We start from the raw sequence: 26,049 nt of genomic DNA on the forward strand, positions 1-26,049 counted from the left end.
GACAAGTTAGTGATTAATATTAATAATCCTTGTTTATATTTTTAATGATAGGTTAATTGAATAATTTTAATTGTGGCAGTGGTTGCAACTGGGCCAGTGGATGGGTAATGTAAACTGTCCAAGTCCAGTTTTATTGGGCTAGATTGAGCACTTCATTTGGTTAGTGTAGCTAGTTGTTATTAGACATGTACAAATTGGGTTTATTTCAAACCTGTCCAGGATTAAAACCAGCCGGGTTGGTCAACCCATGGTCAAAAGTGGTTTGGAAGAAATCGAATCAGGTCCAAACCAGTTTGAGGGAATCGGATTATGAAATGGTCGTAAGTCGATCAATAAACACTTTTGACAAGAAGAAGAAGAAGAAGAAGAAGAAGAAAGAAAAAAGCCTTTGAAGTTAAATAAGCTCCCAAACACCCTCTAAAGTTTGAGATCAGTCGTGTATGCCTAGTCTATTCAGTTCCAATCTCTTTCAAATCAGTGGACTTTCTCTAGTTATAAATTAAAATCAACCGATTTCCCTTTTACTACAAAATTCATAAAACTAAATTTCATTGATGTCGGTATTGCTATAGTCTGAAATACACATCTTCATTATTTATTATCTAGTAATGCTATTAGTACCCGGTCTGTTTAATCACTAGACCAAAGTCGAGTTTAGTATGTTGTCTCGTTTAGTCTAAAACAATTCGAAACCAGTATTTAAAAAAAAAAAAAAGCAAAAAAGAAATACTACAACATATGTGTATAACAATTCACTTCATCGTATATATTAACACAAATCACGACCAAACATATGAAAGTACATCAACAAACCCTGCTTTGCCGTATCACACACCCAAGTACAAAGCATATTATTATAGCATCATGCATGCATGTATACTTACATGATAATACATATATATATATATATTCAGCATCACACATGCATGGAAGATCACACTAGTGACTCCCAGGCAACTTCTCCTTTATCTTGTCCATTAGTCCTTTCTTCTCATGTCCTTCCTCTCCTTCTTGTCCATGTCCATATCCACCGGTACTGGCTACGTTGGCAGTGTCCGAAGTCTTGTGCGCATCGCCATGATCACCGCCTGGTAGCCTCTCCTTGATCTTCTCCGCCACGCCTTTCTTCTTCCTTCTGCCTCCCTCTCCATCAGACTCCGACTACACAAAACAACATTCACAAGTTTACAACAATTGTTAGATGTTAAGTATGACTTGAAATTGGTTTTATGATTATTAATTGGGCCATGCTATAGCTACACCTTGCCAATTTGATTTCACACCATCAGATGACCGTCCACAAAACACTAACACTAAGACAGCTGGTTTGACCAAAAAAGCTCGGACGTTCAAAATAACCGGTCACAATGACCATTTGAACAATACCCGGACGGTCGTTCTGACCACAAAGGAGTTAAACTTAATTTGAAATTTATTAATCAGAACGGTCATCTGAAAAATATCTAAACGTCACTACGGAATACTTTGAAAGTTTGGTCGAGATGACTATCTGTAATTTGAAATAGTGTGAGATTAGATGTCAAACGGTGTGTATAGCTGGTTTCTTATTAATTTACTTGACTTACAGAACTAGAACTGCCACTCCCAGAACGGTGGAGGATCCCTCCGGTGCCACCATGTTTCCCTTCTTCATAACCGTGACCACCTCCCGTTCCGATAGTGCCTCCGGTGTCATGACCAGCGGTGGTGGAGTGGACATTGGTTCCCGCACCTCCTCCTATTTCATGGCCAGTGGTGGTGGAATGAAGTTGGTTGTGGTGGCCCTCTTCCTTTCTGTACTGTTCGCCTCCGTATTGAGCCATAAAAGTGATATGATGATGCAAAGTATACAACTGAAATAACTGTTTTAATTTATGAGGAAATAAGTTGATGAGAAATAGGATGGGAGTGAAGGGGGTTTATATAGATTAATGAAACGATTGTACGTGGAGGATTGAAGATGCATGGCATGGAAACAACCGTACACGTGCTAGGTCGACATAAAGCAATGTCGGCCGAGAACAATAATGTGGAGTTAGCTTTGTTGATAAGGATTTGGATTTTATGAAAACTACGGACACTAGTAATGTAATTATCAATTTGTATTCATTTTAGAGGCCATACTACTCATGAGTCATGGCTTATGAGGACCTCTATCTTATTTTATTTCTTAAATTACTACTTAAAATAAATGTAAGTACCTTTAGAAGTTTAACAATTGGACGGCCGGGATCTATCTTACATTCGTACCGAACAATGATCATGGACGCTTCCAATTCCTTAAATAGTAAACCGAATATCTTGGTCGTTCTTATATTAAGTACAAGGAAAATTTATCAAAATAGTCAGTTTGACTTACCTTAAATAGTTTTATTTAGACTAGCTAATACTACTCATTTCTAATTTTTAGCCAAGCGAAAAACGCTACATTAGCTTTGTCAGCTAAGACGGCTAAAGCTTAATTAACTACGGCTTTTTGGCTCTGAAAATCCTAAAAAGTACCGAGGGGCTCATCGTTCAAACAATCAGAGAGCGTCTCATATCGAAAATATATTTATTTTTGGCCGTCCTCTGAATTCCAAAAGCGCGAGCAAAGCCTTAGCCGGCATCCAAGAAGCACTAGCGGCTTTTTTTTATCAGTTCGTTTGTTGTACTGGATAACTTATAAATAAATATGAATATAGATAAATAGAAACATGATCATATACATTTTATTCTTAACATGAGAACAGTGAGAACCAATTTGCTGTTATTATTAGGTTTAATTTTATAGGTATTTGTTGTTATTTTTTGTTCGTATTTGCTAATTTCTATAATGAGACGTTATAAGTATTTGCTGATTTATATTTTGCTGTTATTATTAGATTTTTTCTTTTGCTGTTATAAGTATTTGTTGGTATATGCTGTTATTATTTAATTTTTGATTTTGATTATTTTGTTGTAATTTTTAGATTTTTTTTCTTTGTTATTATAAATCATTGTTTATGTAGATTGGTATTGTTTTTACGTTTTCATTTTTTTTATAAATTAGTATTATTTCCTACGTTCTCATTTAAGATTAAAATGCACATGAACTTTCCCCTAGATAAATATATATCCAACTTAAACTGAAATCGGGAATTAATTGATTTTTTAGTTTAAAAATATAGAAACTTAAATAATAAAATATAAAAGTTGCAATAGTTAGTGAATTTGACTACGTGTAGTGGAGGCAATGTTTTAAAAACTGATTTTTTACTCGTAACAGATTTGGTTTAAAAATGATATAACCGGTTGAACCGAAATGTATCAGGAAATTTAACCGGGTTGAATAGTTTACCTTGTAGTTCCATGTAAATACAATTCAACTAAAGAAATACATTAACAATTGTCATACATGAATAATAATCGAGTCAAATAGGAATTTATACTTTGTATACGAAAGTAATCAATTACAAAAGATGTAAAGAAACCAACTTTGCATTTGCAGGATACAAAATTGATTGATTCACAAATTTTCGTTTATTGTGTTTACTCGTTTCAAATTTATCCACTAAGTTAAAAGTCATTTTAAAAAAATACGGGCCGCAAAAAATATCAAAAATCTATTGGGTTCAAAACCGATTTACCGGTTTAAACCGGTATTTAAAAAAAAAACCGGCGTGAACGATATTTTAGCAAACCGCCCAAAAATAGTGAGCTCTAAATACCGCTTCTTTACAAAAATTCAGTATAACCGGTTCAACCGGGCGGTACACACCGGTTTTTAAAACATTGAGTGGAGGACTACAAAATAAGGGTATTTTCGACACGTGGCACCACGTCAGCAGAGGGACGATTTTTATTTTAGGAGTGTAGTGGTAATTTATAGCTCCATCGTATCGCCATGCCATTTTTTTTAATTTTCTTTTTATAATTAAATTAAACAAATAAAAACTTATTAAATTAAATAAATGCATTAAAATTAAAAAATAATGCCGAAATAAAAAAAAGTACATAACAAAAAAACCCATAAAACTAAAAACTATATTTTCCTTGGTTGTAACGTTCACAAATTTTTTGTATTCGTCGTTCTTCCAATAATGTGGCCTATTCAGTAAGCCCCTTTGAGATGAGGTAATTGAGGTCTCGTTCCATTACTGCTACAATTCACATACACCGGCAAGCCGATCGTTGGCGTCAGTGCTAGCACGGAGGGTAGTGAACCGTTCCACGTTTTAGGTTTCGAAACAACCGAACATATCGTTTAGTCGATCTAATTCTTCGCGGGTCCCCACATTGATATCGGCTCGTGTCGACGATGAACCCTCTACATTTTTCCCCTTGTTTCGTCTTCCTCTCTCGGGGGTAGGGGCAACCTTTGTACGTCGTCGTCCTCTAAATTAACCTCGTCTTCGTCAACGAGGTAGAAGTTATGACCATCAGAGGGTGTTGCAGGTGTGCTCGGATTTGTTTGAAAGATTGGAAATGTTGTATGTATTTATTGGAGAAGAAGAGTTGGTATATACATACATACATATATACATACATACATACATTGTTTTGAAAGTTTTTTTTACTGTTTACCAATGGTGCGGTTCAACCAACCTACTAATTAGATACATCGGTTCAACCACATGTCCGCTCTTACCGTGATGTAAGGTAGTACCAAGATATTGGATAAATATTTGTCTTTTCAAATGGTGAGAGGTGAGGGCTTAAGTCATGTGATTAAGAAAAAGATGATGTAATAAGAAATAGATTTAAAGAGTGCGTGAGTCAGTTGACGTTCTAATAACAATAAATAAGAAGAATAACTGTTAAGAGAAACTGATTTTAATGAGAAAGGCATTACATTAGGAGTCATTTAATATAAAATTCTAAATTTAGCATGTAAAATATTCAAATTTGAAAAATAAACAACTTAATGAAATTAAAGACAAATAAATATGCAAATTTAGTCAATAATTGATTAACATGTTTTTTAAAGAATTATTGGTGGAAATCTTTAGTGTTAAAACGACGTCTCAAATGATGAAATATGGTGTTAAAACGACGTCTCAAATGATGAAATCTGGGTTCGGTAATTGGGGCAACTGCCTAGGACATATGCCGCCTGATATAGTTCATCAAAACCTTTCCGTCTAGTGCTTATGAGACTTGTAACTTCTTTCGTAGTTAACATATGTTATGCAATTTAAATGTCAGTCTTTTCTACCTGTTTTCCGTTATCTAGCTAGTTCAAGCAGTGTTTTAAAAACCGGTACGTACCGCCCAGTTGAACCGGTTATACCGAATTTTTGTAAAGAAACCGGTATTTAAAGCCCACTATTTTTGGGCGGTTTGCTAGAATATCGTACTACCGGTTTTTTTTAAATACCGGTTTAAACCGGTTTTGAACCCAATAGATTTTTGATATTTTTTGCGGCCCGTATTTTTTTAAATTGACTTTTGACTTAGCGGGTAAATTTGAAACGAGTAAACACAGTAAACGAAGGTTCGTGAATCAATCAATTTTGTATACTGCAAAAGTGCAAATGCAAGGTTGGTTTCTTTACATCTTTTATAATTGATTACTTTCGTATATAAAGTATAAATTCCTATTTGACTCGATTATTGTTCATGTATGACGTTTGTTAATGTATCTTTTGAGTTGAAGTTATAATGGAACTACAAGGTAAACTATTCAACCCGGTTAAATTTCCCGGTATATCCCGGTTTAACCGGTTGTACCATTTTTAAACAAATCCGGTACGAGTAAAAAACAGGTTTTTAAAACATTGGGTTCAAGACTCCAAGTTATAAGACTCAACTAACTCTTTAATAGTTCCGTATCACGCCAATACCCTGCATGCACTTCGCTTCTTTATGTATATGATCCAGATTAAAAGTGGTCATAGACTCATAGTTTGTTAGTTGGGGTCCAATTTTTCGTTTACCCTTCTCTAACAATCCTTGTAAACCTATATTTTCGTTATGCATATTAGATGTTCAAAAGGCAAAAATAATTCAATTGATCAATTCATTAAAGCATGAATCACCTTTTTGCTGATAATTTATGTTTCTATGGAGATCTAGAGCTAAATGCTTCTTAATTATTGTTATTGATAAGTTTCACCTATTGTAGTGATGTTGATGCCATGTAGAAACCCCTATGTCTCTAGTCTTTTAAATAACATTTAATTAATGAAATCTATGATTCAATCAAATTTTACAATCAAAACATAGTCTATTAGAACATTCTTATCGGTTCCTTCGTAATTATGTGAAAGGAATCTCTAAATTTTTTAAAGGATTGTAAGTGGTTGTGAGTGTAAGAGAGAAATAATTTTAAAGAGATGGGTAAATTTGAAGGAATACTGTTCATCCTCTATTTATTGCTTAATATATTTAAAAGTGGTTGTGAGTGAATGAGAGAGAAAAAATAATGATAAAGAAATAAAAAGTATTATTTAATTGTATATAAAAAGAAAAATGTAGTGTTTTTTGGACTCGTTTGATTTCATCCGGTTGCTTTACCACGATCCCACTAAATTTTTTATTAGCTTTGTAAAATTAAAAGGTAACTTTTTACTCTTGGAATTTTAAGTAAATCAAATATATCACAAGAAATTTATAAACTTTAAAATACGATGGATGCCCTAATTGCCTTAGCCCTTAGGCTTGTTGCTATGGACGCCGAAGGAGGGGAACGACGCCAGGGGGTGCCTTCTGGACGGTTGACGCGGAAGAGGGTGGGGTGGACCCCTCTTTCTCCATCTCTCATACACACATACATATATATGTATATCCCTATGGGGTAAGGTTAAAATAAAAACCCACTTGAGTTGTGAAAACCCGCGAAAACCCTATGTAACATCGGTTTTTTTTATTACATGTAATATATGTTGTAACATTTAATACAAATATCGAAACATAAAAAAAAATGTTTTGCTATTTTTTAACATTTTTTTACTAATTTTTTCATGTGTTTTCAGGATAGAGAAAAAGTTATATTTATATTTACATTTTTATTCAATTTAATTGTCGACCACAAGATTTAAACATTAATTAAAAACATGTGGTTGATAATGAGTTTCTAGAATTTTCACAACTCAAGTAGGTTTTCATTTTATACTTAGCCTATCCCCATGTGTGTGTGTGTGTGTGTGTATATTGGGGGGCCCAAGAGGCTTTAAACCATAGCGGGGCAGGCTTCGAAGCCCCGTGGCCATGACGTGGCATGTGGAGGGGCTTCGATGCCCCCACCATAGCGGATAGCCTTAAAGATCCCTTGCTGTGAGCTGCAAAGGGAGGCGGCAAAAAAGTGATGTGGCGTGACTTTAAAGCCCTTTCACACCGCACCAAGACGATAAGGGAGGGGATTTAATGCATTACCGGGCTGCAAATGAGTGTCTTCAACACGTGATGGGGACAATAATTTTAAGAGGTGAAACTTTAACATGACCATAACATTCTAACTTGGGTTTTAAAGAGCACGTAAGTGCTCAATTTATTAGGCATCGCATTCAAGGAAAACACTATCAGATGCCTACCAATTTGGTGGGATCTTATTGCACATGACAAGTGGCAAAAGACAAAAATGCATGATTTAACAGAAAAAAAATAGGTGTTGAGACTTGAGAGGATGAAGGGAAAGATGATTGAGAGAGTGTTAACATGGGGATATGCAAATATTAATCATGATTTAGGAGAGAAATGAGAAAAGAGAGAGTTTCTCTTAACTTTTTTTTGAACGGCTACTATTTTTTTTTTAAAACTCAAATAGGAGACGGGGATAAACTAATTATCAAAATAGGTTTTTTTCCCTTAAAATTATTACCATATTAATTATCAAGTTTTATGTTACTCATGTTTGGCTATGGTACGCGCTACTACTACCCCTACCACTTCTCAAACTTATTGTACAACTTACTATAGCATATAACTTTTGCAATTCATCCTTTCTTTATGACAATAACATATAACTTATGTACAACTTACAATCGCACTATGTGTTCTTCAACTTTACTAAATTGCAAGCCATTCACTTTTCCTTCTAGAGCTTATTGTTACGGAGTTATATTTTGACCTTACGTGTGACGACTTAGAATGCTTCTGAGTCTTTGGTAATGAGTGAATTCAAGTGTTGTGGTGCAGAAGCGTTAGAGTTATAATTAAATAACTCTTTATATTAATTACAAGAACGAAGATTACATATTAGGTTATGAGTACAAGTTATAAGAATATTCAAATGAGCCTACTAAATACTAATCCTATACTTATACTAGTTCTATAGAGTATTCAATATCTAGAGATTTCCATGCAAAATATAGATCAAAACAAAATGATTACGATCAAGGTTACGAGTCAAAACCTTGGTTACAAATACTTTAGATATATGTCGGTTAAAAAAAAACTAACGGGTGCCTTAGCTTCATGTTTTGGGTATCACTCAATTTACTTAATTGGAAAACCAAAATGTATCGCAATTATAGAATGCATATGATATACCAGTTAAGATATTGCAGTTTTACAATCATTGATTCTTCATAATGTTGACATAATTGTATACGCTTTACGTGAACTTTGTGGTTATTTGTTTGGTTTGTTTCTTTATGACTATGGTAGGCGTTGTCTATTGCTTTGTTATGAGGGTCATCAACACGTTTTCGGTTCTATGTGTTAATACTATGGAATGCGTTATCTTTAATTACCTTTTTATACATCCACTACTAAGGTTTGTGATATGGATTTGCAAGGGAAATCACGTGGTTGGTGCGTAGAGCATATATCAAATGCCTACAGAGATAATTATTAATAGCTATAATTTCAAATAATAAGTTGAAAATAAAATGATAAAACGTTTTTTTAAATATTTATACATGAAAAGGAGTAAATTATAAAGTCAGCACACTAACTTTCTGTTAACCGAAATCACAGAGTCTACACTTAAACAAGATTAAAACAGTTGGAGTCCACGCATGTCACACACGTCTTTTGTCAATCTATATTCCTAGCAGTTCAAGAGCATGTCAACAGGTATTATGTTCCATATACTATACTTGAATGGAAGGTAACATTATTCTAATCTCCTAATACTGAAAACTGCAAGCTAAGAGCATTGTCAGCTAAAAGCCTCCCACAATCAACAGAGAACAATGCTACAATTCAAATTTCAACAACTGCTTCGCATCTCTTCTGCAACTAATATGGCCCTAAACACATTTTCTAAAGCTGTTAATTATTACATGTCACTAATCATTGTGAGAGGAATCGAGTGAAAATCAAGCATAAATCTATGATAATTATCATATTAAGATTAATCTTGACAACAAAAGTAAAATGTAAGATTATCATTCGTCAAAATAAAAATACAAATCACTTTCGACGAGTAAGTCATAATTAATTATTAAAAAAAATAATTAAAACATAAACAAAAGTTATGTCTTCAACTCTACACACTTCAAATCTTAACCTCGTACCCTACACTTTTGTTCGTTAGTTGTTTCAAATGGTTTCGATGTCTCGAACATTAAACCCCTTAATCCCTTCCTCTCAATTCCACCAAACAAAAGTCTTGGAATCACACCTGGTCTCCTTACTCGACTCCTCCAACAATATCAATCAATCCAAACAAATTCACGCTCACGTCATCCGTAAGGGCTTTGATCAATGCTGTTACGTAATCACCAAACTAGTTCGTGTTTTAACTGCTAAATTCGATGTCCCAGTGGACCCATACCCGGTTCGAATCTTTCAACAAGTCAAACGCCCTAACCCCTTTTTATACACGGCTTTGATTCGTGGGTATGCAATGCAAGGGCCTTTAATGGAGTCTGTGATATTGTATAATTTGATGAGACAGCAAGGGATTGGTCCTGTTTCATTTACTTTTACGGGTTTGCTGAAAGCTTGTAGTGTTAGTTTGGGTGTACAAATTCATGGGCAAGTTGTAAAATTTGGTGGGTATGATTCTGATTTATATGTGAACAATACATTGATTGATATGTACGTGAGATGTGATTTGTTGGACAGTGCACGTAAGGTGTTTGATGAAATGCCCGAACGAGATGCGATTTCGTGGACGGCGTTAATTGTTGCTTACGCGAGATATGGTAATATGGAAGAAGCGCGTGCGTTGTTTGATGGAAAGCCTGTGAAGGATATGGTGGCGTGGACAACCATGGTGATGGGATTTTCGCAGAATGGTAAACCGAGAGAGGCGTTGGAGTATTTTGATAGGATGCTAGAGGCTCGAGTTGAAACGGATGAGGTGACATTAGCTAGTGTGATTTCTGCTTGTGCTCAGTTAGGTGCTACCAAGTATGCGAAGTGGGTTCAAGATGTTGCTGACCGGGCGGGATTTGGAGCTACGAATAATGTTGTTGTTGGGTCTGCGTTAATCGACATGTACTCGAAATGCGGGTGCATTGAAGACGCACGCCAGATGTTTGGCAAAATGCAAAAGAAGAATGTTTACTCCTACAGTTCGTTGATTCTTGGGCTTGCAATGCACGGTTGTGCACTCGAAGCAATCGGGTTGTTTGAAAAGATGTTGAAAACGGATATAAAACCGAATAAAGTTACATTCTTGGGAGTTCTTTCTGCTTGTAGTCATGCTGGTTTAGTACAACAAGGTCAAAGCTTTTTTGCATCAATGGAGAAAGAACATGGTGTAACACGGACCGTTGACCATTATACATGCATGGTTGACCTTCTTGGAAGGGCCGGGCTCATTAAAGATGCCTATGATGTCATCAAAACCATGCCAATGTCACCACATGCTGGTGTTTGGGGCGCTTTGCTTGGTGCTTGTAGAATTCATGGAAATCCCGATATTGCTGAAATCGCTGCTAATCGTTTGTTTGAACTTGAACCAAACGCTATAGGAAACTACATATTACTCTCGAACACATATGCATCTGCCCGAAAATGGAACGAGGTTTCAAGAATTCGTGCATTATATAGATCGAAGGGTCTGAAAAAGAACCCTGCAAGTAGTTGGGTAGAAGGGGCAAAAGGGGTTATTCATGAGTTTTTTGCTGGCGATATGACTCATCCGAGGACTTCTGAGATCAAGCGAGAGTTGGAGGATCTTGTATCCAAGTTGATGTTAAATGGGTACACCCCGGTTTTGAGTTGTGTGCCGTATGATGTGAGTGATGATGAGAAAAAGAGGATATTGTTGGGGCATAGTGAGAAGCTAGCACTGGCGTATGGTTTGTTGGTTGATTGTGGGATTATAAGGATCATGAAGAATGTAAGAATATGTGAAGATTGTCATGTGGTTATGTGTGGAGCTTCAAAGATTAGTGGTAGGGAGATTATTGTTAGGGATAATATGAGATTTCATCATTTCTGTGACGGTGTATGTTCTTGTAGTAACTTTTGGTGATCCTTAACTTTCATGGCCATAAGGTTAGAATTAATAACTTAAGTGTAACTGTGTAAGTATAGCATAGCCCTGCTGTCAAAATATTAGATCTTTTTTTTCTTTTTTACAAAACCAAGAATTTATCAATGATAAAAAAACTCATAAATACAATTATTCAAACCAAGAAATTTATCTTATTTATTTCAACAAAGAACCATGATACACAACTAACAAGTGTTAGAAAAGTTGGAAAAGCCTTCTGTTTAAAAACAACCATAAATTATGGCACATGCACAAGATTCGTACTTATAACTTGAAGATCGTTGAGTAATCTTTGTTTGCTTGGTGAATGCAATCAAACAAATTAGACAACTAGAAGACATCATATGTAACCGGATGATGCGAGCTATGATGGCTGAGATGAATGAAGCTGTGATCAGAGACGGCCCAACACTTTTGGAGGCCTAAAGCAAATGTAAAAGTGAGGCCCTTTTGATACAAACAAATAAGCTATGCACTTTGTATAATTTTTGAATGAATGATGGATATGCCTTATTAAGTACTACCAGAAATAATAATTCAGAGGAGTTGATTTTTCAAAGTCTAGTGCTACTGCTAAAATACTATGGCAAGTGTCCATTTGTATTTCAAGCTTTAGGTTACATTTTTTTTTTTTCAAAAGGTGAGCTTTGTGTTGCATAAATCAACATGTCTATGCTTTACTTAAATCCAATACTCATAACAAATATGTTAAAGCATATCCAGCTTAGCTTGATAACATATAAGATAAAATAAAATTATAAAAACTGTCCACATAAAAATAAAAAAAGTATAGAAATTGAGTTATACTGGACTTATTAGATTCAAACAAAAAACACCTTATTGCTTTGTGTAAAAACATCATAAAAAAACTACATGTTTAATTTCTTAGAGGAAATACAACCAATCAACAACTAATAAGTCAGTATGAAATTGATTAACAAAACAATTAACAATCTGTGGCAATACCTAGTGTTCTATCCCACAAGTAGGTCTTTTAAAAAACGATAAGTCAATAACAATTAAGAATATGTAATTAGCAAAGTAGCGACCATATAATTGACTGTTTACTTTAGTAATCGGGAATGCCAGAAGAGGTAGAATCACACAAGAGTTAATAGCAAATTTTGGAGATTTCAAATTCGGGAAAGGAATTGTTAATAACTAATAAAAGCAATATTAATTAGACGATTGCACTTTACTAGAAATCTAAATCCCTAATTATTGCTCAGTAAGCAGCCCAAAAATAGAATGCAGACTTGGCCCATAACAAAAAGGACTTAAAAATGGGGGCCTTTTGTTTTTTGGGGCCTAAAGCCCTAACTTCACCTTGGTATACTGTTGGGCCGGGCCTGGCTGTGATCTTAAAGTATATCAAACGGTCAAAGGAACGTCAACCCACTTTGGTGCTAGAAGTGGTCGAAGGAACGTCAACCCACTTTGCTTCAACTAATGTGTTTCATAACGATGATGCTCGTAACCTTGAAACACACAAACTAAAGAAAAATGTTAGTGGTGGGTCTTCTACATCAAATGATGATAGAAGAGGAGACTTGTAAAGATGTGCAAAACCATCCGAATAACTGGCTATGTGAATGCATCGTAATAAACGCTGATACTACTACTACTGCTGCTGCTGCTGCTGCCTTTAACAAAAATGCGGTGGTTCTAAGATCAATTGACAAATATGCAGCCGAGGTTGAGGTGTTTGAGACTAAGGAAACGTTCTTGTTTGATCAATAACACCTTTGGATTGTCATCCTACACGTCGATGAACATGCTAGGATAGTAAACGGCATGTACTGTGGCATGGATGCACGGGTTATCTCAGTTAAAATGGAGATGTCGACGACAACTATGCAAATTGAGAAGGGATTGTATGTGGAGTGAGTAATAAAGGGCATTCCATACAAAGGTCTAATATTTAATCAACCCAGCAAATGTCTCAATATAACCACCTTTTGAAAGAAAGTATTAGGCAAGTCATTCTTTGCTACTAAACAATAATGTTCTTCCCTTCATGTAATAGTACCCCACTTCATTTCCTACTTACACTCTGTTCCCGAGTTAATTTAAGGGTGGAAAAGAAATGAAAAGGACGGAAACAAAAATATTGTTGTATTCTAGAGTTTTTTTAATGAAGAAAAATTAAGGAAATTAGAGAAAATTTTGTTCCTGAGTTTCATTAGATGAAGGAAAAGAAAACAAATGGAAGAAAAACAAAGAGAATTAAAGAGCAAGTTGGAAGGAAATGTTTTCTTTCCGATTTGGAAAGAAATGGGAAGAAAAAAAAAAGAAAGATAAAAATAGGAAAAAAAATGAAACAAATTTTTTTCTTTCTATTCTTTTCTCTTATCAAGTGAACTCGGGAACATGACGTTAGAGCACATTGTGTGGATTTAAGTTTTTCCCCATTCCCCGATCCAACTCAGCGTTCCCACTTTCCCCACTTCTTTCCCGGTCCCATATTTTCTTCTTTTAATTTCGATGGAATCATTGGAATGCTCCCCGGTTTACCCTACCTCCATCCTCACCTCATCACCTTCTACCTCCACCTCAACTCCCGTTTTTCCCCGTTTTGCTTTTTCAGGAACCACTCCCTATGCTCTTAGAGATTGATTGCAATTTCTAATAAGGGTGGTTTCTCCGGCATCCATCTTATAGCCAACCATGTTTCTGTTTTGAAGTGGCCTCATGCACATTCCATTTCTCTTTAGGGAGGGTTTGCATGAAGCTCATGCACAAGTCATGTGTCATGCAAGAAGAATATATTCTCTGTTTCACACCCTATTCCGCATGTCTACTTAATGGAGATTATGAAATTTTTCTTGAAGTGTTTTCTAAATGCAGCACCCTTTTTGATAGTGGTATAACTTCAACAGAAACATTGAACTTAGTCACTCCTTAATAGTAATGGTACTTCATTACTTGATGTGTTGTAGATATATTAAACAAAATCCGTAGTTAATTATCTTTAAGTAATCAGTTCCAGTATATACGTCCCTCCTGGCCTCATGGACTGTAAACCCTTTAATCGCACAGGGAGGCCCCATTAGGATGAATCGGCTTAAGCTGGCCAAGCTATTGAGTAGGCATAACACCAAGCCTTTGGTGAGTAGGCTAACAAACTATCACGAGTCGGTTTGTCTTGTTTACTACACCCTAATATTTGTGTGCACGCGAGCACGTGGCTTAACCAAGCCACTTTAACTGGTTTCATACCTGATTTGCTTCATTGACTTGTCCCTCAACCTTGGTTGAGAACCATAATTTTTTTATTTCTCATGTAAACCGGCTAAAAAAACGGCTCGTTGAAAGATAATTGAATAGCAGTAAAGAAGTTTAAACAAATAATGATATTTGTGAGATTTAATTTATATAAAATTTATAATGTTCAGAAATAAATATTAACGATTATTTACATGTGCGTACACCTTTGATATTTGAATAACCTGTAAAACTGATTAACCGAACCATAACGAAAATAACCATATGAATCGACTGTGAGACCGGTGCTTCGGTTATGATATTATATGTGCCTAAATTACTGAACTAACCAAATCGAAATTAAAATCAACCTTTATTTTTTCTATAAAAGTTTTGTTACGTATTGTAGCTTTGTCATAATTTTGAAAAGGAAAATTAGTTTTTATTGGTCCCAACTATTTCATTTTTGTCGGCGCTGGTCCCAACTTTCATTTTGGCTGGCAACGGTCCCAACTTTAACAATGGTTTCTTCCACCAGTCCGCGACTAACGGAGTACTAACTCCGTTATGTTTTTTCTGATGTGTCCATCTGAGTTGTCAAAAAAATGTTACGTGGCAGCCACCTCCCAACACCACCGTCCCACCGCCACCCCAATCACCACCGCCCAACGCCGCATCGGCATCACCGTCGACCTCTCCAACGAGTCCGCCTTCGCCGTCAAATGGGCAGTCGACCTCTCCGACCTCTTCGACGAGTCCGCCAACGAGGTCGAATATGAGAATGTGTTTGTACTTAACTTATGACATTCTTATATCATCCCAACACATCCACCAAATTAAAACCCCACTCTCTGGAGCTTCAACAACGATTCCCTCAATCGAATCAGAGCTATGCAACAACGACTTACGATCAATCGGAGGTAAATCATTGCCTAATTCATCCACACTTCGCAAATCCACACATTTCCAAGGCCCCAAAGTTCTTCAGGAAAGTTAGATGTGTTCGTAAATCAATTTGTTATGTTGGGTTTTTTCTCGAATTAGCAATTAATTGCATTATTTGTAGCTTCCATTAGGCAATTTGACATTAGAACTGTCAAATTTAAGGTTGACTCTTAGCTGTCGGTGTCAATGTCTGCAATTGATAAGTCAACGGAGCCCAAGTTAGCGCCGTAGAGGACGGAGGTGGGCTTGACGTGGGTTAAGATGACGGCGTCGTCAGGACGGAGGTACTGGTTAACGGCCCATATGACGGCGAAGGCGGACGGCGTCGCCGGGACGGAGGTACTTGTTGACGGCCCATTTGACGGCGAAGGCGGACTCGTCAGAGAAGTCGACGGCGATGCCAATGCGGTGTTGGGCGGTGGTGGTGGGGGTGGCGGGAGTGGCGGTGGGACGGTGGTGTGGGGAGGTGGCTGCCACGTAACATTTTTTTGACAACTCAGATGAACACATTAGCAAAAACATAACGGAGTTAGTACTCCGTTAGTCGCGGACTGGTAGAAAAAACGAATGTTAAAGTTGGGACCGTTGCTAGCCAAAATGAAAGTTGGGACCATCGCCGATAAAAATGAAATAGTTGGGACCAATAAAAACCAATTTTCCTTTTGATAAATAAGTTATAAGATGTTAGCTAATTCTCGTTTATTGTCCTTCATTAATTTAAAATAATGTTAAAATTTTGTCAGACCAATATATAAAGGAGGTCCATAGCCATCTCTAAGAGCTTTCTTATCCAACCCCTCATTTTATGTGAGGGGTTTTTATAATTTAGAGAGTGATTCAGGGTGTTGTGAGTGAAGAGTTTTTATATTTTAGAAAAAGTAGTGATTTTTCTGTATATTTAAAAAGTTACTGTTCACCATCTATAATTTTTTAATATATTTTGAAAGTGGTTGTGAGTGAAAAAAAGAAAAAATATAATGATAAAAGGTATAAAAAATATTATTTAATTGAAATAGAGAGAGAAAATATAATTAGTTTTAATGTAATTTTTGATTTGGTGATAAAGGGTGGGATGAGAATGCTCATTAGCTTATTATTTAAGAAAGGAAAAAAGAATTACGATTAATCAACAAAATATAAGATTTTTCAATCCAAAATTAGGTTTGTGGCTGGCTGGGATTCGAGCCCAAACCTCCACGGCCACAACATGGAATTCTTACCACTAAACTACAACCACATTGATGTCAAATTTGCACATGAAATTAACTTATAACCAACCAGCCAAATTTTTATCATTTATAAACATTTTCGATTATACTCAAACTTTGATGATCAAAATAAAAAAATGTAACAACCTTTCTCAAAATCCAAATTATTTGGTAACATATAGCAATTCACATGTTACTTGATTTAAAGCATTGTTTTCGTTAGACATCTCGTGGATGAAAATACAATGGCACAAAGTTGTAACATAACTAATAATTCTAATATGTTATTGATAAACTTTATATTTATGTATTATCACCGAGTACAATTTCGATGTTTGATACTAACTCCAATACGTGAGATGTGTAAGGGTATAGACGTATAAGTAGTGTTGTGATATATAACTTAACTTTTCAATTAAGTATCAAAATAATTGATCTTTGGTTTACACTTATGATAATATAAGAATAAGATTAATGAAAGGATTATTATTCGAACAGTCGAACTTGTAACTCAGGAAAAGGCTTACTACACCAAATCACCAATTCCCGTTTGTTTTTTAGAATTTTCACATGATAAAAAAAAAATTAAAACAATATTTATTTGCATCTACCTTTTGAGTATTGGATCGGCTGATATTTTCATATTATGGTTCATCATATGCTCAGCTCCAATATTTACACAAACCACAACCCAAATATACAAAACTTTAGCACAATATATTGCTGTCGAAATATTAGAACTCTTTTCTAACCAAGAACTTTACAATAACAAAAAAACTCATAAATACAATTCTCAAACCATCAAATTCATCCTCTTATCTATTTTAGCATACCACCACTCACCCTCAAGAAACAAAAATAAACATTAGAAAAGGAGAGCTAGCATGAAAGGAAGAAGTTGTCAAGTTAGCCAAGAAGACTGCTTGATAACCAACCTAGAAAAGGTCTCGATATAAGTATGACAAAACCTTTTGAAAGAAAGTAACAGGCAAGTCATTCTTGGCTACTAAACAACGTTCTTCCCTTCATGTAAGCCCCCTCTTCATTTCCCACTTAGAGATTGCATTGTCTAATTAAGGTTTCTCTAACATCCTACTTATAGCCAAGCATTTTTCTGTTTTCAAGTGGCCTCATGCATATCCTATTTCTCTCTTTAATGAGTGTTTGCATGAAGCTCATGCACAAGTCATGTATCATGTTAGAAGGCTATCTTCTCATTTCCCACCCTATTTTAGCATGTCTACTTGGTGGAGATTATAATATTTTTTTTTCTTTCTAAAAGTGATTTTTAGATTTGGCACCGATTTCCCCCCTTTTGACATTGGCATAACTTTAATACTTCGTTGATTACAGAAACAATGAATTCAGTCACTCTAATTTTAGTTTTAGGCTTTTAGCTAATAAACTATTAAAGCTAAGACCATCAATCCGTAAGCAATATTAATTATTAAGTAACATTGTAACAACTAGTACTTTACCCGTCCGGTGGATGGGAACATCAACTTGAAAAGGTGACATGTTTTTTAGTGTCATAATGACACAAGTATTTTTCTTATTTACATTATAAAACAAAAACACTTGTGTAAACAATGTAACATAGCACATAAATAAATCAATAAGTTTACAGAGCTAGAAGAAAAAAACAAAAACGAAATAGAAAAAAAGTTGTAAACATATAAAGTAATAAAACTCAAGCTATATTGCTCTTTAACTATGTTTTCGATCTTACAAAACATAAATTCAAATATATGCCAAGAGTTCAAAGTCAAAATAATGTATCAGTTGACAGAGTCAAAACGTGTTCACATTAAAATGGGTCATTTAAAAGTATTAGCTTGGTTCGGGTCAAAAAAAGGTTCACATCAACCTATAGTAAAGCGAACCCGATGGATGTTCACAAAATAAATGTGAAGTGAGCCCATAACCTGAAAAACTACGACTATAATCTTTACTCGAATTTAACGATGATAATAAAAACCTTCTTGAATTTGTTTTTAGTTTGAAATGAAAATTTAACTTTGATATGAATTATAGCAAAACTCAAGCTATATGAATTGGTCACAAATTTAAAATGCATGTGTTTAATAACAGTAGGCAAAGAAATTAATCATGACATATACAGACTCTATAGCGAGGGGTCTAAGGAGTCATTTTTGGTTAGAATGCACAGTAAGCAGAACAATTAACCATGCACCAACTTGTTGGCATTTGTCACTTGTGGTTGGGAGTATTAACGCATTATAGTGTATAATACATAACATAATACACATTACTCATATCATATTTAAACCATTGTAATATATAATATAGATATGATAACAATTATCGTAGGCATTTATAAAAAAACTGGATATACCAAACTTAAGAAGCTAACATAGACTAAATTAAAAAAAGTATGCATACATTCTACTAAATTACCAAACTTATACAGATGCACTAAAGTAAAGTACAAATGCTTTTTGCAGTAGTAACAACTGACAAAACTAAAATAAAACAACACATGCGAGATGAAACACCACTTCCCAACATGTTCGGTTAGAAGTAACTGCTGATAAAAAATCTTACCTCTATATATATATGTTGATTATTTAATAAAAAAAATCAGTTAATTTATTTACAATAACATTTAAAGTTACCTGATTTGTCTGCTACCTCTTCTATGGCAGCATCCCGTAACACAACAGCTCCTACTTCAGCAATTATACTTCGAATAATGCAATGATACCTGTTCGTAACGTCATTACTGTGCATTGGTAGATAAAAATTTGAATTTACAATTGCTTTTGGGGGTATCATTAAAAACTATATAATACGGCAAATCTATCATAACATAACATAAACTGAAAATAATAATACTCCCATATTGCAAATCAGAGATCAGAACAGATACATATTGCGAACGTTGGTCGATTTTGGGCGTATATATGCCGTTAATATGAAATACCCAATATACCCTTGTATTTAATCAAGACCAAAATGCTTTTCCACTTCTGACCCATACCCATTTTTGTCAAAAACCCGTTCTGACCCTCACTCATTTTGGTCAAAATTCATTTTGACCTGCACATGATATTACATGTACTCGATCCACCAAATTTTCTATGCTAATTTTTTTATTAAATCAAGTCGTTGTGACCCGAACCTATTTTCGTCGACGTTGAAAAAAAAACTTGGTCAGAACCTGTTTTGACACCAACCTATTTTGTTCAGAACCCATTTTGATCCCATCTCTATATTTAGTCATAACCCTTTTTCACCTAAACCTATTTTGACCATAACCTGTTTTGGCTCGAACCAAATTGGACATGTTTTAAACTGACCCATTATAGCCCGTGACCCGACCTAACAACTTTTTGTCGGGCCTAAAGCTCTTAAAGGTTAGAAGAAAGCAAATAAGAAATGGACCTATATAGCCACACGCCGAGCAAGGCATAACAAATTGTTGATTTAAAAATTTGAAGTAATTTTTTTCGTACATTTACCAGTTGGGAACGGCTTTATAGATGAGAGTAGTGTCAGATCTCCAGCAAAACGGATATGAATGAGTAAAGCTTCTAAACTTGACCAGCTTATGCTTTTTTTCTGAAAAATAAAATGTCTTGCAACATCTTAAATCACAACAATATAACTCTATCATCATCAACAACCAGACAAGTCTAAAAATAAATACCAAATGATAAACTGTTTTCAATTTTGACAGGGCATGAGTAAAAAAAACATGAAACACTAACACAGTCTATATTCTGACAACGAACATTTAATAAGAAACAATAACAAACTAATGTAAACAAAACAAATAATATACCATGGAGTTTCTGTAACAGAAAGATGAGGCGAATCAAATGTAAATACAAATAAAGCTAGTTCTTACTAAAAAGATAAAGAGATACCTTTATATTAATTGTAGCATAAAAGGTGGACATAAAGTGTTACGGGTCAACCCAACCCATTTTTATCTGCACCAAATCTCCATCAGTGACAACCCGACAACTCTGTGTCTCAGCATTCCTCATCTCCTTTCCAAAGTGAAGCATTTTTTGTTGCTAAAGTGGCAGTTGAGACTGTTTGTCATCGCATCAGATCATATATTAAAAGCTAGTCGAATGCGATGGGAATATCAACTTGGGCTTCATTAGCAGAAACAATATTTCTTAATTGCGTATTACGTGATTTGGATGACTGCAATTCAGTCTCAGCACAACCCCATTCATGTAGAACACCCATAACATCTACATGTAAACAAAAGTTACTCATAGAAGTAAAACCACCAATTAAAAAGATAAAACGTAAAAAACCTGTTAAATAGGTGGTCTCATTAACATGTGATCGCAGAACAATGAACTGTGTTAACTCAAACACATAGCGTTTAAACAAAAAAATGGATGCATAAGGGAAGGACTAATTGATATGTCATGTGTAAACTGGATAATGTGAAATGTCATCCCGGCGAAACGGACGATATAATGACGCATAAGGAAGCACAACAAATCGATGTAGGCAATAGACTTGACCCTCCACCAAACGGTTATTAAATTGATTTATCAGATGAGATGGAATTTGAGCATGAATTGCAGTATCCTGAAAGGAAGTAAAATGAAGGGTTAGCAATATATGTTTTTTGTAACGGTGTTATGTATAAGCTGAACAGGCCGACTTACACGTTCGTCTGAGTAATTACATGAAATTAACTCATGATTCACACCAAATCTAGCAGTGGCGACCAATGATGTCATGGCAACCCGTTTGTGACTTTAAATTAAATATGGAAAACATCAAAAGCTTCCTGACAGAAAACACAATTTAATTGGCCCAATATTCAAAATTCTCAAATTTTAAACAATTATAAAAAAAATTATCTTCAATACCTCACTAAGAAGCTTTCTAACATAAAATAAGTCACCATTTTTATAGCTTCGCACAACCCATACCCAAGCCTACAATCAAATAAATCACCTTTTCAGGTTTTTAATAAACGTCAACAAAAATAAAAAATAAAAACAATTCTCAATAAGTCAATATTCTAAAATGACTTAAACATGTATCGCAGGTATTGAATCTCCATTACCTGAATAATATGCAAGTGGTCTTTATGAGCTGGTGTACGCTCATTGTCCGGCGTAGACTCTGGGCTCATTTCTTGATGCGTGTAGTGACAGCGAGTCAAGTTCTTCCAAAGCTCTTCAAATAAGAAATACATTAGTCTGGAGAAAATTAATATAAATTAATAACTTACGACAAAAGTGGTACCTGGGACATTGATCCACGTCATTGTAAGCCTTTCGATCATTGCGAAATTCATTTGCATACTATGCCACCTGTACATTCATTACACAAACACATAATCATTCACATATTGTTTACAAATTAGTTGAATTTGTTTGTCAAATTACTATGTAGGTTTACTAAGGTCTTGACTTACTAGCTAGAATGCTCATACTTTTAGTGATGCTGCTGGGCCGCACGCAACAAATTCCTGCATGCATCAAACTTAGGCAGGTCTAGTTTTCCAGTGTTTTGCCTATATAAAGTATAAAATAAGAAGATTTTTTTTATATAAATATTGATGCAATATATAATAAATAACGATACTAAAAATGAAGTGTTGACAGTAAGTCAAATGTCTAAAATTACCTATTACCTTGATTCCTTGAAGGCTTGAATGATAATCAATTTTTACCTAATCAACACAAATTAAAAAATTCAAGAATATAAAAATCCATGCAAAGAATGATGATTAAGAACAGATAATCCCTCTTACCAAATCGATCAAAAAAACATGATTACAAACCCGGAATGGAGAATGGTTGAATACTTGACACTGATTATCTTCGAAAGTGTTTAACTGATTCTCACACCGCTTAATTGACTTATTCGGGCTGAGATTGAAGTAAAATGCAGTTAATTATTATGAGAGGAAATTAAAGACAAAAAATAATGGTTACGAGTCACCTCATCTGCTTTATGTTTACGAATCAATTAACATACTGCAATTAAAAGAAGCAATGTAAAGAACAAAGACATACACTAACCTGAAATGCAAAATTCGATAGACAAAACGATTGCATATGTAAGAAATAATCGGTAGACCTATCATCGCCCAACGCCATTGTCGGAGGTGTGCGATCTTCGGAGAAAGAAACCACCCTGGAACTGCCATTGAGGATGATAAACGCGTGATGAAAACCCATAACTGGTTTTTTTACGACATTCAAGTGCTAAGATTTAAAGTTCTGAATTTAGTGGGGAGAAATACACGGAAATGAAAACCTACCCTTTATGGACCATGTAATAAAAAAGTAACTGTTTATAATCCTAAGTAACTGTTTATAACCCTTATCAAACGGTCAATAATCAATCTTCTTATCGGACGATTAATATTCAATCTTGGATGCTCTTATCAGACGGTTAATATTAAATCTTGGATTTTGATTCAACGGTCAGTTTCAAATCCCACTTTATGGTAGCTATATATATATATATATATATATATATATATATATAATGGTACTTTGATATCCACAGTTATCAACTGTTATATAATTAGGTATTTAGTTTAAGTACACACTTAGTCAAGACTGAACTGATAAGACACGAAATGAAAGCACACACAAAACTAATATTGAATAACTGTTATAAATGAAATATAACTCAAAAACCCTATCACATAACTCGTGTCTCTTCTCTCGCTTTTATGAAACCACAACTCTGTTCATCTATATATAATGGTAACCAGTGGCGGATCTTGAGCATGGATGGGCCGAAAGTCACGAGATCCAAAATTTATTTTGCTACTTCTAAGTTTTGGGTTAGTAGTTCGGGTCGGGTCAAACAATAATTCCAAACCCTAGCCTGCTAAATTGGAAAAAAAATACAAAATGGTGAAATGCGAATTGCTGAACTTGGACTCTACTTGCTTCTGTTGACTGTTTTGAGTAATCGATTTCACATCCATACGAGTCAGTTCCGAACCTTATGCCTCAACAAACAGTGCAGCGCCCAATCAATCAATTAATCGATTTCACACCCAAACTATTTCACCAATTCACCTGCTTGTTTCTTAGCTTCTATTCTGACTTCTGTGCCAATGCACAATGGATACTCCGTTTGTTGTTGTGTTCAAACATCAACCAGGTGGTAGGGTTAGTTTTAGGCTTAATGCTCATTTTTTTGGTTTAAAATTTATTTGGGCTTGGGTTTGGTGGTCTTATGGAGCTTTATTTCTTAGCCTTTTTTTTTATCTTTACGTTTATCGGCTTTAGACAAACTTTATTTTTAAAATGGTTTAGGACCAACTCAAATAACTTGGATGGGTCAGACTCAAATAACTTGAATAGGCCGAACTCATTACATGTATATATATTTTTGATTTTTTCGAGAATAATACACTATCAAACGAAAAACGTGATGAGGCCGTGACCTGCTTTGGCCCATTAAAAATTTAAATGGTCCGCCAGTGATGGTAACCCAACGTACTTGGCTAACAAGAAATCCAAATAAACCCCGCAATTAGGAAACTTAACCAACTATAGCATACTTGTCAATGTTGTTCTCTCAAATTCATCTATTTGTGACTTGGAGTCTAATATTACCAACACTCAGGTCCGTTAGGGATTGTGATCCCTCAATTATACAGCTAAACTATATTGATATGTTTTAACAATCTATTTGACTCATTTTTTCGGCATGTTGCCCCGACTGTTTTGCTAGGCTTAGTCTACAATCGAGATTTTGAATTTAGCATTTATTGTATTAAGAGTATAAATATTCACCAGTTACTATCCAATTGGCTTTATCTATATCTACTTATCTAGTAGTGTGGCATACGTTTGCCTTTACATATACATGTGGTAAAATGAAATTTTTAGTTGTTAAAAATAGTTATTGTTCAAACAAAAATATGGTCGGTTGTTTTAATATAATAACTCAAAATAGTGTGTGTTTTATTTATGTGAAAGGGAAGAAATAAAAGCGGCTGTAGCCAAATGTACATAAAAGTCAAAAAGTTTGAAAGAAATAATGAATGTTATGAGATTTAATTTATCTAAATTTATTTAGATACATGAATGGTAAAAAGGGGAACTGATTTAAAGAAACTTAAATTTCGAGCATCAAGGCATCATATGCGAATGCGTCTGAATTTGTTTTAAAAGCATGGTGTGAGATACAATTTATCTGAGTTTATTTCAAAAACTAGATTTTACTCCCCGTGTTATGGGGTTGTTTTATATTAATCGTTTTTAATATTTATATATGTATATTTGGGTTTTAATTTTATTTATTTTAAGAAAGTTAATAATTAATATACTTAAGGTTTGATGATGAAATTGTTTCACAAATAAATGTATGTTATAATCCGGTTTAAAAGTTATCTGGGTTTGGTGATACCCATTACCCATTTATCTTCTTTATTATAAAATTGTTTTTTAATTATAAATAATATTTTTTTAAATAAAATAGGATATTAATTTTTAGTATATCCCTATTTTATAGAATTTTCATATCAAATATTTGATGAGATTAATTTTTAATATAATGAAATGTTATAACCCGTTTAAAAGCTATATGGTCTGGTGAGACCTTTACCCGTGAATTCGAGTCAAATGCCTGAGAAGCCTTCATTTATAAATAAAACAATCTGATGGCTTGAGGGAATGGTTGTTTTACATTTTTTGTTTTTTAATATTTACTTTTTGGATTTTAATTTACTTTATTATAAGAAAGTTAATAATATACTTAGGGTTTGATGATGAAATGGTGTCATAAAAAATTGATATGTTATAACCCGTTTAAAAGTTATCTGGATCTGGTGACCATGACCCGCTTATGTTTTTTTACTATAAAATTGTTTATTAATTATAAAAATGATATGTTATAACCCGTTTAAAAGCTATCTGGGTTTTGATATTTAAGTGTTAGACTAAAATACTCTCCTTCATAGCCTTCTTAGAAAAATCAATCTTCTTATTTGAACCTAACCCTTATAAATAATATCCTTTTCTTTTTAAATTGGATATTAAATTTTAGTATATCTCTATTTTATAGGATTTTCCTATCAAATAATTGGTAAGATTAAATTTTAATTTAATGAAATGTTATTAACCGTTTAAGAGCTATCTGGTTTTAGTAAGACCCATACCCATAAATTTAAGTTAAATCAATGAGAGACCTCCATTTAAAAATCAAGCAATCTGGTGGCTTCCATAAAATGAGGGAGTGACCATATCACGACACGTATGATTTTAGAGTTTTCATTTATATATATTATTACCGATACATAAACGGTAAAAGTGAAATGATTAAAAAAAACTTAAATTCCATGCACCACAACACATCCTA

At 34.4% G+C, this 26,049-nt stretch overlaps 1 protein-coding gene and 1 pseudogene across 1 annotated transcript; one reads left to right on the plus strand and one right to left on the minus strand.

Annotated features, from left to right (window-relative positions):
* Positions 1-939: 939 nt before the first annotated feature.
* Positions 940-1,823, minus strand: LOC143600150 (uncharacterized). Its single transcript, XM_077077919.1, has 2 exons — positions 1,587-1,823; positions 940-1,161 (listed from the first exon to the last, which is right to left on the minus strand). The coding sequence occupies exons 1-2, from the start codon at positions 1,821-1,823 to the stop codon at positions 940-942; spliced, it is 459 nt and encodes a 152-aa protein (XP_076934034.1).
* Positions 1,824-9,399: 7,576 nt separating this feature from the next.
* On the plus strand, positions 9,400-11,357 carry LOC143600151 (pentatricopeptide repeat-containing protein At5g44230 pseudogene; annotated as a pseudogene).
* Positions 11,358-26,049: the final 14,692 nt, after the last annotated feature.

This window comes from Bidens hawaiensis, unplaced genomic scaffold (genome assembly GCF_021521415.1).
Source record: "Bidens hawaiensis isolate Kalapana, Puna unplaced genomic scaffold, B.hawaiensis_p1.1 tig00053463_1, whole genome shotgun sequence".
Taxonomy (NCBI): Eukaryota; Viridiplantae; Streptophyta; class Magnoliopsida; order Asterales; family Asteraceae; genus Bidens; species Bidens hawaiensis.

Excerpts from the sequence above, each read along its gene's own strand:
- LOC143600150 (XM_077077919.1), bottom strand. The coding sequence starts at position 1,823 with ATGGCTCAATACGGAGGCGAACAGTACAGAAAGGAAGAGGGCCACCAC. Across the intron at positions 1,162-1,586 it reads GGAGTGGCAGTTCTAGTTCT|TCGGAGTCTGATGGAGAGGG; the intron begins GTAAGTCAAGTA and ends TGTTTTGTGTAG.